Here is a 15465-nt window from a genome sequence, read left to right as displayed (position 1 = left end):
AAGAGCCCAAAGGCTGATGGTCCTTTACAGGACTGAAGAGATGTCTCTTACGGCAGGGGGGGGGGATGTCCAGGGTGACAAGGAGTGTAAAACTCTGAAGCCTAACGAACCCCCAAAGAGGAACATCTGCGTGGTTCCTCCAGAGAGAGAACCTGGTCTGAGAGTTAGAGGCGACATACGTTGGTCTCTAGAACTTCTTGGGAACAGAGACGCTCCGGGAGTTCTCACTCGTGAACGAGAGAGGGGACCGCCCATAGTAGAGACTCGCCTCGGACTTTGCTTCACCCCGACGTAAGAGTCGGCTCAGCAAAGGGGGAGAGCGCCGTCTTCAGTGTCAGGAGGAGACAGCAAAGCAGATAGAGTAGGAGCAACTCCATCGTCAGGGGTTGCACTCAACTGCGAAGGATCCACCTCTGAGGAAGCAGGTGTTTGCTTCCTCTCGACACCCAGTTGGAAAAGCTCAGGTAATGCCCCTTTAATGGGGGACCAGTCGTACCCAGCGATGGCCAAACCTGAAACAAGTCAGAGAAAGAGCAGACGCTCCCTGGGGAGAGGGACAGAACTGTTTCTCCAGGGGAAACAGTAGTCTCTCAATCCCTGAGGTTGACAGTTGAGAGGTCCATACTACTACTCAGCCGTTCCACGGGAGACTGATTGAGCAAGAGCTTTGGGAAGACATCGGGGGTTCAAATAAAAAGTCCGAGATTTCTTCGACTTCAAGGAAGACCCCGAAGGTGAAGAATCTCTCTTGGACTTCTTTTTGCGCCTACGCCCAAACCTCTCCCACGGCGAGGCACACCACTCCTGGCACTCGGGACAAAATTTGTTACGATCACGGAACCGCACCACCTGTGTCCGTCTCTACAGAAGACATAAAGGTACTGCAAGAACAGCCCTCACATCTAGGACAAGTGCGCATGAGGCCGGTTAGCAAGAACACACAAACAATCTGAAATAGAAAAAGCATTATCAAAGAATTTATTCAAAAAAAATTTTCAAGTCAAGACAATGGAGGGAGAGAGCGGCAATGTCCGCACTCTACCGAGCCAAAAGCAAGTGGGTGCTCAGCCCAGGTGTGTAAGTGAGGGGGCTATCCGGCTAACTTCCCTCTGCTAACTAGCAGTTGGGGTGGTTTTTCCTCGTTGAAAGTCTTATGACTTGCCTTTCAACTACACCAAAAGAATATCCCTATAAATAGTAAAGGTTTGTATAGTGATGAAACAAAGGGTTGTTAAACATATTAAAGTCAAATTAAAACTTCTTTAATGTTTCACTTTTCTCTGCGTAATGCACTATCGCAATTTTATCTTCTGATATACTGTACTCAAATTAAGCCAGATAACCTCAGCTTATATAACACACTTCTACATCGTTCTCTAGATTTCTCAATTCAACAAGACCTACCACTTTTATTACCCTACATATTTAATTCATCTCAGATCTTAATTTATTAATTTATGGTACTCAAAGTTTTATTGTATTGTAAATTAGTAATGAAGTATCTTTCTGTTGAACATTACTTACCTAGGAATTAATGCTTTTGCTTCTTCAGGAGTTTCCGGGCATAAATTTGCTAATGCAGCTAGTTCAAACTTGTGGAGTTTCTTTTGGTTTAATAATTCACGAATGGCTTTAATTGTTGTTCTGTTCTTGAACTTAGAGAATCTTTCACAGTAACCAAGTGTTTTCATAAATCTCTGAAAAGAAAAAACTGCATCATTAAAAATAAGAATTCTTAAAACCTAAAAATACTTTCCAATAAAGAAGCCTTGATTTTACATATGCTTTACTGTGTAACTGGTAGGAAAAAGCAAATTTCAAAAATGGAAAAATGCTAATGGCAAGGCATACTAACAGAACAACTAAATAAAAGTTATGAATAATCACTATCCATCTAATTTAACCTCATGTTTCTCCTCTCACGTCCATAAAGCTTTTTGAGACCAAGAAGTAAACCTTTGTATGATAATCAATAATTCATTATTACCTGGCAGATGGCAGATTTAAAACCTATAACTAAACAGTTAATAAATCCTTAAGTGTTTTGGAATTTTCTGGCATTGTTAGTGGTCAATGCTGCTGATTTTAGTAAAATTGATGAAAAACTATGACAGTAATAAAATAAATCAGTCTATTAGAAAAAAAAATGTTTACAGATGGAATCATTAAAAATGATTAAGACAACTAGCTTCTGATACAAACTTAAAAATTACACTGGTATCACATAAAACATTTCCTCCAAGAATCCTGGCAAGGATGTACCTGTCATCCTCACCACAAGCATCAGAGAGGAACTAATCCCTCAGATAACCAAGACTAGGATATTCAATGAAATCAACAGTTAAGAGGCTCACACTTTCCTCACAGTATGGTTAGTACCTGCCTTTCATCAAGAACTTGCAAGCTGAACAAGTGTGGCTGATGTGGAGTCGACAAGGAGAGGTCTTCCACCTTCTAGGCATCTTGTACTTTCAGGGATATACAACACCAAAGATCTCTCTCAGCTTATTCTGATCCACAGAGTTTCAATGTTGTTGGGTCTGTCTAACCCACAGGTCTAACTTCCTCTTATCAAACGATAATAAATATCTAACAATAATTATCTGGATCCAATCTAATTTTAGGTAATTGGACACAAAGTAACCAGTAAATAGATTAAAACCTACAAACTAATTCTATAATTAATACTTCAAATGTTAAAATATTTTTAAGTTTATTCAGGTATTTAGTAAAATAATCTGGAATTTGATTTAAAAGAATTTATTAAGGTATTTGTTAAAATAATCTGTAATTTCTTGCTGATGGGTTCAAGGGCAGGAGAAAAGAAAAAAAAAATTAGTAGATTGGCAATGATCAGTCTTTTTGGAAAGAAGGGTTTAAGACCAATTGGGAACCTAAATTATCAGCCTTACTTGAATTTGGGATATCAAATTTATATATCTTACTCAAAATGAACTACTGTACACAACTTAAGTAACTTATTTGGATATAGTTTATCTTAAACACTTATTTTAATTATTGTCTCATTAATAATCTATTTTAAAGACCTTACTAAACTGTTTTTCGATTATCACATCACTACATACAGAAACTGAAGAGTAAAAGATGGGACTTGATTAAGTAAGTGAGGTGCTAATCTCTGTATTTCCCTACTCGATTAAGCAAGTGAGGTGCTAATGCCTACATTTCCCTGTAAGATAAAAACACGAGATAGCTAGTGACCAAACTTGCAAGCGAATGACACACACACCAACTTAATCATTATCCAATTGACCAGATTTAGTAAATCTTTAACAGAATAATTCAAAAGGAAACCATTCATTCTAAAGGAATCACACTATTTGCCTCAGCAACCACAAAATAGTAGCGAGTTGTAAAGGGTGCTTATTTCATTTAGAGGAATGATAAAATATCCACAACTACCATCAAAACACTTAGAGATAAGCAGTTGTTTAGAGGCACTTACTTTAGTGAGAAGGATAAAAGGATCCAGGCTACTATCTCAGTCATCTGCCTAGCAAATTCTAGGAGTCTAAAAGAGCGGTTAGAAATGTGGGAGTGTGTGGGTTACACACGAGAAGCGTTTAAATACAGTAAATAGAGAATTTAACACTTTATGACATGATCTTGAACTTGGTAGGTTCTGTGTACTATATGAATTTTGAACCCCTACAGAATGGTGCACTAAAACTACTAGCTGGCAGTTAAGGAGTTAGGTTACAGTTTGAAACAGGGTTGGTTAGGCCTGAATAATCACCCTGAACAGAAATTTATTGGCTTCTTGAGCTTCTACTATAAATGTAAACCTTCTGAATCACTTGAAATAACCTCTATTATAGAAGCTACCAAAGAAAATATTTCAATAACACTTCCTACATTATTACCTACAAACTAATACTTTAAAAAACCAGCTTGCAAACCTAGCATTTAATTTTTTTTATTAATAGTAATGACGGGCTCAAGGATGGAACTGAATTGAAAATAGAACAAGATAAAAGTAATTGACTAGTCTAGTACAATTCAAAATGTCTTTGATGTATTGAAGGCTTAAAGACTAAACAAGACTAGAATTACCAGCCTTTCTTTATAATTGAGATAAATTAACAACTCTATCCACAATGAAAAGGAAATATTGAAAAGTGTACAGTCTTGAAATCAGCAGTCTCTGAATAGTTAAGTAAAAAAGCATCAAAACTTACTTTTTACAACTTATTAGGGTGTTGTAAAGATAGATTAAAAGGGATATACAGGTACTGTATTTCAGATTTTTTTCAGCCTTATTTTACTGTAAGGAAGGATAAATCAGAACAAAAGGTACTCCTAGCCATTTCTTTATAACTGGTAAGGGAGCTCCTAATTTTTTCAGGTACTTTTTCAGAGGCCCCTCTAGTGTAAGTGCGATGTATTTTAGTCATGTACATTTCTTGTTTATATCAATTGTCCTTTTTCTCCACAAAATGATATATAATCAAATTTCTTTTGCTTTTCAATATTTACTACACTAAATATAAATAATCTTACTACTTCTTTGAAGTTTTCTTAGTATAAGTCATTTTGATAAAAAGATATTAGTGTTTACCATTACCCACCTAATGTTAACCCGTGATGAGCAAGTGGCTGAGCTCGTAAGTGAACGAAGCGTGTTACCATACAAAACACAATAAAATGGATCAGCTTTAGCCGAAATATCACCAACAACATTAAAGAGCTAAAAGAATCATATGATATGAAATGCCATCTACAAATATATGACAGGGTTGCTTAAAAGAGCCTTCTTTAGTGAGTAGAGGAATATAAGGGTCCAAACTACCAACTCTATCTTCTGCCTTGCAATCTTCTCATGGTTATCCCCCTACATTAACTAGTCTGTTGCCTAATGTGTCTTCTCCAATGCCTTCTATCAAAGGCATTCACTTCCACCAAATCTTTTCTCTCCCTATCAACCTTCACCTATCTTGCCATATAATTCTCTGCCTTCCTTTCAATCTTCCCCCTAACAGGTTCCTCCCAAGCCTTACTCCCTCCCTCCCCACCATCCATCGTCAACACGTGTCCACCCCATCTCAGTTGTGACACACATATCACCTCTGTGCCTGCCATTCTTATTTCATCATTTTTTAATCTTTCAAGCAGGAATATTCCCATAATCCACCTCAGCTTTCTCATCTCTGTTCTCTTAAGCTTTGCTTCCTCTCTTCGTCTTAGAGCCCATGTTCCCAATTCTTAAGTTAACACTGGCCTTATTACTGTGCTATAGATCTTGACTTTTAGCTTGATTGGCATTTTCTTATTACGTACCATTCTAGCTACATCCCTCACTTCCCCCAGGCTGCCTTTATCCTATTTTAAATTCATCCCCACATCCTCCCTCCCGACTTATGGTAGATCCCAAGTATCTAAATTGTTCCGCCCATTTTATAATCGAGCCTCTCCTTTTTATGTATAGCAATCCTGTCCTTATCTTCCTTACTGCTCATTATAACCTACGTCTTTTCCACATTTACCATCTCTACTCTCATGACACTTTAAAATTCTTCTCTGTAAGTTTTCTTCATTTTCAGAAGTAATCACCAAATCAATTCTTATTTACTCAGTGGTTAACTACTGCACTGTAATTGTTCAGTGGGTACTTTCCTCTTGGTTAGGGAAAAAGAGAGTCTTTAGCTATGGTAAGAAGCTCTTCTAGGAAAATGACACCCCTAAATCAAACCAGTGTTCGCTAGTCTTTGGTAGTGCCATAACCTCTGTAACATGGTCTTTGTGCTTCCCCCCTCTTCTCTCTCTCATTTTCGGTATTCAATAGTTATTCAAAATATTATCTCCATCTCCTCTTATTTTTCATCCCAATGAATATCCTTGATGACTCCCAGTTGCCCCAAAGCCTGTCTTTGTTTTTCCTCAAATTTGAAATATGTTATTTTTATAATAAAATAAATTTTTGAATATACTTACCCGGTGATTATAATAGCTGCAACTCTGTTGCTCGACAGAAAACTCTAAGGTAAAATTCGCCAGCGATCGCTACACAGGTTGCGGGTGTGCCCAACAGCGCCATCTGTCGTCCAGATACCCAGATACAAAGAACTCAATTTTCTCCTCATCCCACTGCGTCTCTATTGGGGAGGAAGGGAGGGTCCTTTAATTTATAATCACCGGGTAAGTATATTCAAAAATTTATTTTATTATAAAAATAAAATTTTTCAATATTTAACTTAGCCGGTGATTATAATAGCTGATTCACACCCAGGGGGGTGGGTAGAGACCAGCAAAATATGTTTACATTATTATGAGCTAAGAATTTTTATTTCATTTTAGAAGTTATCAAAATAACATAAACAAAATAAATAGGTACCTGGTAAGGAAGTCGACTTGAACAATTACTCTGCCTTTTTAAGTACGTCTTCCTTACGGAGCCTCGCGATCCTCTTAGGATGCTGATCGACCCCTAGGATCTGAAGTATCAAGGGTTGCAACCCATACAACAGGACCTCATCAAAACCCCTAATCTAGGCGCTTCTCAAGAAATGACTTTGACCACCCGCCAAATCAACCAGGATGCGAAAGGCTTCTTAGCCTTCCGGACAACCCAAAAACAACAATAAAAACATTTCAAGAGAAAGATTAAAAAGGTTATGGAATTAGGGAATTGTAGTGGTTGAGCCCTCACCCACTACTGCACTCGCTGCTACGAATGGTCCCAGTGTGTAGCAGTTCTTGTAAAGAGACTGGACATCTTTCAAGTAAAATGACGCGAACACTGACTTGCTTCTCCAATAGGTTGCGTCCATTATACTTTGCAGAGATATATTTTGCTTAAAGGCCACGGAAGTTGTTACAGCTCTAACTTCGTGCGTCTTCACCTTAAGCAAAGTTCGGTCTTCCTCACTCAGATGTGAATGAGCTTCTCGTATTAACAATCTGATAAAGTCTGACCAAGCATTCTTTGACAAAGGCAAGGATGGTTTCTTAACTGAACACCATAAAGCTTCAGATTGGCTTTGTAAAGGTTTAGTACGCTTTAAATAGAACTTAAGAGCTCTAACAGGGCATAAGACTCTTTCTAGTTCATTGCCTACGATCTCCGATAAGCTGGGGATATCGAAAGATTTAGGCCAAGGCCGAGAAGGCAGCTCATTTTTGGCTAGAAAACCAAGTTGTAGCGAACAAGTGGCTTTTTCTGACGAAAACCCTATGTTCTTGCTGAAGGCATGAATCTCACTGACTCTTTTAGCCGAGGCTAAGCATACCAGGAAAAGAGTCTTAAGAGTGAGATCTTTCAGGGAGGCTGATTGTAACGGCTCCAACCTGTCTGATATGAAGAATCTTAGTACCACGTCTAAATTCCATCCAGGGGTAGCCAAACGACGCTCCTTGGTGGTCTCAAAAGACTTAAGGAGGTCTTGCAGATCTTTATGTTTGGAAAGATCTAAGCCTCTATGCCGGAAGACCGATGCCAACATGCTTCTGTAGCCCTTGATAGTGGGAGCTGAAAGGGATCGTCCTTTTCTCAGGTATAAGAGAAAAACAGCTATTTGAGCTACAGAGGTACTGGTCGAGGATACAGAAACTGACTTGCACCAGTCTCGGAAGACTTCCCACTTCGATTGGTAGACTCTAATGGAAGAAGCTCTCCTTGCTCTAGCAATCGCACTGGCTGCTTCCTTCGAAAAGCCTCTAGCTCTCGAGAGTCTTTCGATAGTCTGAAGGCAGTCAGACGAAGAGCGTGGAGGCTTTGGAGTACCTTCTTTACGTGTGGCTGACGTAGAAGGTCTACCCTTAGAGGAAGACTACTGGGAACGTCTTCTAACCATCGAAGTATCTCGGTGAACCATTCTCTCGCGGGCCAGAGGGAAGCAACTAACGTCAACCTTGTCCCTTCGTGAGAGGCGAACTTCTGCAGTACCTTGTTGACAATCTTGAACGGTGGGAATGCGTAGAGATCCAGATGTGACCAATCTAGGAGGAAAGCATCTATATGTATTGCTGCTGGGTCCGGGACTGGAGAGCAATAGATTGGAAGCCTCTTGGTCAGCGAGGTTGCAAAGAGATCTATGGATGGTTTTACCCCAAGTGGCCCAAAGTCTCTTGCACACATCCTTGTGGAGGGTCCATTCGGTTGGAATTACTTGCCCTTTCCGACTGAGACAATCTGCTATGACGTTCAAGTCGCCTTGGATGAACCTCGTTACTAGGGAGATGTCTTGACCTTTTGACCAGATGAGCAGGTCCCTTGTGATCACGTACAACGTCAGTGAGTGGGTACCTCCTTGTTTGGAGATGTACGCCAAGGCCGTGGTGTTGTCCGAGTTAACTTCCACCACTTTGCCTCGAAGGAGAGACTTGAAGCTTTTCAAGGCCAGATGTACTGCCAACAGCTCCTTGCAGTTGATATGCATGCTCCTCTGACTCGAGTTCCACAGTCCTGAGCATTCCCGACCGTCTAGTGTCGCGCCCCAGCCCACGTCCGATGCGTCCGAGAAGAGAACGTGGTTGGGAGTCTGAACAGCCAGGGGAAGACCTTCTCTTAGGTTGATATTGTCCTTCCACCAAGTCAGACAAGACTTTATCTTTTCGGAAACCGGGATCGAGACCGCTTCTAGCGTCTTGTCCTTTTTCCAGTGAAAAGCTAGATGGTATTGAAGAGGACGGAGGTGTAGTCTTCCTAGTGACACAAATTGTTCCACGGATGACAGCGTCCCTACAAGACTCATCCACAGCCTGACTGAGCAGCGTTCCTTCTTCAGCATCTTCTGGATGGATAGCAGGGCTTGATCTATTCTGGGGGCTGATCGTCTTGTTGTTCAGCAACGTCCTCATCAGAGGGTTCCTCATCCGAAAACTGATGAGGAAACAGCAACGGAGTGGGCAACGTCTGGCTCGCTGAGTCCGGTCGCACTGGTGGATGCGTGACGGAGCCGGACGCAATATCATGGAACTGCTGCACAGTCTGTGAACTGTCAACAACCATGGGTGCGCGAGGAAGCACAGCGTCAACCCGAGACTGTCTAGACCGTCTGGGTTGTGCAGTCAACACCCTACCGGGTTGCTGAGGTTGACGCACTGCGTCAAAACAAGTCACCTCTGCTGGTTGTTGAACGTCCTGAACGTCAACAACCACCTCCGAGCGTCGCTTAACGTCAACGTGCGGCTGGCAACCCACACTGGGTCGCATCGGTGGAGGAACCACCTCAACTGGCAGACGCGAGTAGGTTACCTCAGCGTCAACAGGGCGCACAACCGACCGGTTGGAAGGTTGTTGGCCAGAAGGTTCGGTAGCAACCTTCTCCGCATTAAAGTCCTCTATCAAGGACGCAAGCTTGGACTGCATGTCTCGCAGCAAAGCCCATTTAGGGTCTACGGGAGCAGGTGTGGCAACAGACGGGGTTAGTGACTGAGGCGGTACCGTTTACCATCCCTGAAAGCCTTGTTATGCGTGACATAATTGTACAGCAAAACTTCAAAGTCTCGAAAACAGCTGTGAAGTTGACCTGTAAACAACTTGGAGCGTCTCCTGGCCAGGCGCCAGGGAGAGTCTACGAGAATTGAGAAGTCTATCTGGGCAGAGGCATGAACTCCCAAGCCGAGAACTTCTCTCGTGTCATATCAGACTCTCGCTCTATAAACCAGTTTAAAAGAAGGGAAAGCAAAGGCTGTATCCCCCAAACTCCTCCTGGTGAAAAACCAGTCGCCTAGCCAACGTAAAGCTCTCTAGGAGAGCGAGAGAGCACTAGCTTAAAAACAACGGCTTCGAAGTAGCTAGGCCTAGTGTAAGCTCTGACGTTTAGGCGAACGAGGAGCAGCAGTTACAAAAAGATCCGATCCGGACAAAGATCCTTAAAAAAATCATCATGATTTAATTAAAGTCCATAGGAGGCTAAGCAGCTTTAGGCTCCTCTCCATCTGACAGAGTCCTCAAGGGAATATCAGTAGGAGGGGGAACAGCAACTTCCTCATCTACAGGAACCTTGTCCGATAAAAGCCGAGTCTCAAGCAAGGGAGAGACCTACCGTGGTGGCAATGCTTTACAAGCAGAGTCCACACTCACTGGTGCATTAGTAGCGGACCAGAACGCAACGTCATGTAACTGCTTGACAGTCTGTGAACTGTCAACAACTGAACTGTCAACCACAACAGGTGCGTGAGGACGCACAGCGTCCACTCGAGACTGCTTTGACTGCCTAAACTGAGCAGTCAAAACAACTCTAGAATGCGGAGGTTGACGCACAGCGTCAAAACAAGTCAACTCCGATTGTTAGTGAACGTCTTGAACGTCAACAGGAGCCTCAGCAAGTGGCCTAACGTCCAAATGCGGCTGAAAAACCACACGAGACCGCATCGAGTGTGGTTCTAAACAACCTGACTGACGTGACTAAGCTACGCCAACGTCAACAGTAAGCACAAAGGAACGTTAGGTTTGCTGAAAGCCAGGATATCGATGAGATAAACGGCTAGACTCAACGGACTAATCGGCAGAATAGTCTTCCATAAGGGAGGCAAGCATATACTGCATGTCTTGCCATACAACCCATTAAGGATCAACGGAAATGGTTGTGGTAAGAGACGAGGGTAACGTCTGTGACCGCAACACTTTGCCTACAAAAAAAGACTCTCGGAGTCTGTGTTACGCTTTTGTTAGGCGGCGAGCAGTTATCCGATGACTGCATAGGGTCAGAGCTGTCCTAATGGTTGTAACCAGGACGCTGGACCTGTCCTGAAAGGACTGACTTTCGCTTAAGGGCTTCGAAACCTTGTGACAGGTTTCTTATGCGAAAAGCCTTCGGATCACGAGGAGAAACAACGTCTCTCTCGTCTTATGGTAGGGGAGATCTTGGTAAGATACACCCGATACCATAGAGGGAAAAACGTCTGTTCGTTGGTCAAGGCCTCTCGAACCCATAAGTCGTTTGACATTACTTCTCCCCTGGGCTTGGGAGCATGTAAGAGGTCCCGGACTAGGTGAACGACAGGCACGAACAGACGAACCCTCGGACGCAACACTGTAACACTTTGCGCATATCACTTTATCACTTCGATTTTCTGTTTTGCACTTATTTCACTGAAATTTTTACTGATTTCTACCTGAAACACGCAATTCTACCCTTCATTAAAAGGTAGTAATTGCGAAATCAGTCGTATAATGCAAGCTCATTAATACCAGCAAAAAACAGAAAACATATTTAAAGATAAAAAAAAAAAAAAAACTGAAAGGTTTTTCAAATAAAAAGTTCCTTTAAAATAGAATTTAAAACATTTAAGCTAAGAAAGAATGAACAAAACGTCAGAATCGATTTACTCTTACTGCAAAGTGAAACCGTGATACACTCTCTCTCTATCGTAACGATAGAGCGCATGTTGAACGTCCTGAACGTCAACAACTGCGTAGCATAAATAAACTAAACGTTAGTTCATCTTTGAAAACAGTACGAAGACTATCAAAGAAATTCTTTCATAAAATATTACATTTAAAAAGTTTTAAATCCTTAGCTCTTTAAAAGCTAATTACGATATAAAGGGCTCAACGTTGATTAACTTCGGTTTCCAAGTTAGGACCGCCTACTCTCAGGAAAGGTCTATATAAACAAAACATTAAAATTATTTTTATATGTTTATAATAAATGGAAAGTTAATCGAAGAGGCCTAATAAAGGCGGAGAGATATAAAATATAGAGGAAAATCTATAACGTGATATAATTACTAAAAGCCTAAACACACTTCCGCTAAGGGAAGGGTCGGCCATTTAAAAGTGAAAGAAAGTCCATACTCTCTTTGTCACCATAATTAAATCTATCCAAAACGAGTTCAAGATTTAAGATGAAGATAAAACACCTGCATAGCGAAAGCTCAAAACTAGAATAGTGTACTTCACCAATTAGTTGTGAAAACAAATCCAGTTTAGCAACAGCGAATAAGCACGTCTTGTCGGGAGCACGACAGAGAGAAAATTGAGTTCTTTGTTTACATTGAGTACTGGGTATCTGGACGACAGATGGCGCTGTTGGGCACACCCGCAACCTGTGTAGCGATCGCTGGCGAATTTTACCTTAGAGTTTTCTGTCGAGCAACAAAGTTGCAGCTATTATAATCACCGGCTAAGTTAAATATTGAAAACTTAGATATCCTTTTATCCTTCTCTTGTTCCTAGATTTTAATTCAATGCTCTACCACAATTCTTATAGCTATACCTACTTTCCTATGCAAATCTTTTTCCTCTTCTCTGTACCATTCCACTGTACCCTGTGCATGACTTACTTTCCAGTCTTTAAATGCCTTTGTTTTTCTTTCAATTGACTCTTGCACCTCTCTGTCAAACCACTTCTCGTTTAAACATACCACATCCACTGGTTCTTCCTACTATTCCTGTTTCCCCTACAAATACTTTTTTCATATCTGCCTCAGAATCTAGTTGTCTAAAATAGTAACTAGGAAGGGTTTAGCAGCAGAAGAATTTAAAATAATTAAAGAAGTCGAAGCTCTGCTAGAGGATCTTGGCTGTAATGCACAGTGAACATTCAGAACCCTTACTGAATAGAGTACTATTATCCTACTGTACATGCAACCAAGGAAATAAGGTTAGGACTAGCAATTGGTCAGGTAAGATCAGAATTGCCACTTGGCTACAAGCAAAGACATGCTCGCCTTCTGAGATTAAACAGGGGAAGCTGAGTAAACTAAGAGCTTTGAAACCCATCAGTATTAAAACTTAGCTGGTTAAGTGTGTATTAGAGACCTGTGCTCACATGTCGTAATCATCATCATTCCAACCATAAACATAAAGCATTCTCTTGATTTCCCCCTGAACTAAAGGTAAGTTTCATTAGCACATGAACTTGGAACACACTTTCCTTGTGAGGCTCAGTAAGGCAATCACACTCTTCAAAACAGTACAGTAATTTAAATCACAGTACTATCCCTGTGTTGTTATTTAAAAAAAAACTCCAGACGTAGACAACTTAAATGTAATAAAACTTATCACAACCTGGAAGAGGGGTACCTTGCATTATAACGATGTCGACAGAGAATCTGAAATAACAAAGACTTTGGCTTTTCACTTCCTGCCAATAAACTGCTATTGTGTCTCATTACTTTACTAGAGGCATGTGTGTATTGAAGGGAAAGAAATGGGAATTTACTTTTTATATTCTAGGGGTAAATGTTGATAAACCAAGCTTCTGGGAAAAAAAGCAATAGGAACACAAAGGAGGTTTATGAAAATGAGTGAATATCTTTGGAAATAATTCTACATGAGCTGGTGCACTTATACAAGCTGAAACCCCTTAAAATTAACTTCTGAACCTCTATTTAAAAAAACATAACCATTTTAATTTCTAAAATCAATGGATTTGTTAAATCGAACACTGTTAATTTGTGTAAGACACTTTGATCCACTAAAAATGATAAAATTTCACTTCTTTATTATTACTTTTTTCAATAACAGAAAACCACAAAATTCTGCTGTATAGACAGATGATGCTAAAAGGAGTGGACTTCTGCAATTAAAAGAATTATTATGCTCTATAAATCCAACACGAGCTCTAGATTTGGAGCTGTTTGTAAAATATAAAATTAATCTCAATGTTTTTGGGCATGTTCCAGAAAAAAAAATCTTTTATAATGATCTTTATAAAACAAGAGAAGCACAGACAAATGATATCTCTGGAAGTTTCCAGGGGAGGTCGACTGGCATCTTTAAGGTCAACACCCCACTCCTGAAAGATTCAAATGATCTAACAGACACTTCACTCTAGACCCATAAGGCTTTGTAAATGTAGAGTGAGCCTCATTGTAAGAAAAGATATTCTCTCAGCTGGCAGTTTGAAAAAAGTGAGTATGGAAGCCTCTATACCCTAAACCAGTATCTAATAATAAAAAGACTGGTAATTTAAGCTCAGAAGCAACTCTCAGACTATAGATGGGAGATGACCTAAAACAATAGTAGCCAATTTAACCCCAACATGGTGAATGATTAAATATCTTTCTCTTGTTCGGGCTCACTGAAGAAAAAATTTCATGTCAATAAGATAGTTTACATGAAATAAAAAGCTTTATGCAATTTTAAAATTTCATGATCTGCTCCCCAAGATGAACCAAAACTAAAAATATAGAAATTCTGTGAACATTACAAATCAAAAAAATATATAAATATTTTTCATAGCTTTTAGTGAGTCATTTAATGGGTTACTTCTAAGAAAATTTTCTATGATCAGATAAAAGAGAAAACAGTTCAATTGTAATTATAATACCGGTATGTTACTTAACAATTCCACTACAGGGCAGTGTTACATACTGCTGTGATGCAAGCTCCATTCTATCCTGGTCAAAAATTGTGGGGTGGTTAAGGCAGGACCTTTGCAAAAAAAAAAAAAAAAATAATTTTTTAAATTTATAGTTTATTCATACGTTGATACAAACTTTGAGTCATTTAAATGGGAGTATTCCTAAGGTAGGAGGAAATCTTCGTTAAGAAGTCATTAGCTCTAAGACAATTACAATAGTAAAAAAAAAAAAAAAAGACTTTATGCAAAAGTCAAAAAGAAAGTAGGTGAAGCTAGTCCAACTTGCTCGTGATGAGGCCGGGTTGTAGTACCAGTACCCTTCAAGTTCAGACCAAGGTAGAGGTGAAGCTATACCAATATCAGGCATAAAAAATATGAGAAATGTTATTTTCATTAGTAAAATAAATTTTTGAATATACTTACCCGATAATCATGTAGCTGTCAACTCCGTTGCCCGACAGAATTCTACGGGAGGGATACGCCAGCTATCACTATACTAGAAGGGGGTGTACTCACAAGCGCCACCTGTGGCCAGGTACTACAGTACTTGTTGTTGACGCCACCTCACTTTTTCCTCGGTCCACTGGTTCTCTATGGGGAGGAAGGGTGGGTCAATTAAATCATGATTATCGGGTAAGTATATTCAAAAATTTATTTTACTAATGAAAATAACATTTTTCAATATTAAACTTACCCGATAATCATGTAGCTGATTCACACCCAGGGGGGTGGGTGAAAAACCAGTGTACAAGACTAAAGGATAGCTAAGTATCCCGTATTTCATATAATCAGTTATCCACAATAACAATGAAATAATAAGTACCTGGTAAGGAAGTCGACTTGAACCGTTACTCTGCCTTTAATAAGATCGTCTTCCTTACTGAGCGCAGCGTTCCTCTTGGAAGGCTGAATCAACTCAAAGGTGCTAAAGTATACAGGGCTGCAACCCATACTAAAGGACCTCATCACAACCTTTAACCTCGGCGCTTCTCAAGAAAGAATTGACCACCCGCCAAATCAACAAGGATGTGGAAGGCTTCTTAGCCGACCGTACAACCCATAAAAAGTATTCAAGAGAAAGGTTAAAAGGTTATGGGATTATGGGAATGTAGTGGCTGAGCCCTCGCCTACTACTGCATTCGTTGCTACGAATGGTCCCAGGGTGTAGCAGTACTCGTAAAGAGACTGGACA

The 15465-nt window shown here is 40.3% G+C and overlaps 1 protein-coding gene across 1 annotated transcript in view; it reads right to left on the bottom strand.

Annotated features, from left to right (window-relative positions):
• Polr2D (RNA polymerase II subunit D) overlaps window positions 1–15465 on the bottom strand; it is a 53118-nt gene that overhangs the window by 10118 nt on the left and 27535 nt on the right. The window contains exon 3 of the mRNA XM_068363912.1: window positions 1525–1697. Coding sequence (XP_068220013.1) covers window positions 1525–1697 — 173 coding nt within the window. The remainder of the gene's footprint in view (window positions 1–1524; window positions 1698–15465) is intronic.

This window comes from Palaemon carinicauda, chromosome 40 (assembly GCF_036898095.1).
Source record: "Palaemon carinicauda isolate YSFRI2023 chromosome 40, ASM3689809v2, whole genome shotgun sequence".
In the NCBI taxonomy this organism is placed as follows: Eukaryota; Metazoa; Arthropoda; class Malacostraca; order Decapoda; family Palaemonidae; genus Palaemon; species Palaemon carinicauda.
Note: the sequence above shows the minus strand (reverse complement) of the source record. Positions and strands in the feature narration are given on the sequence as shown.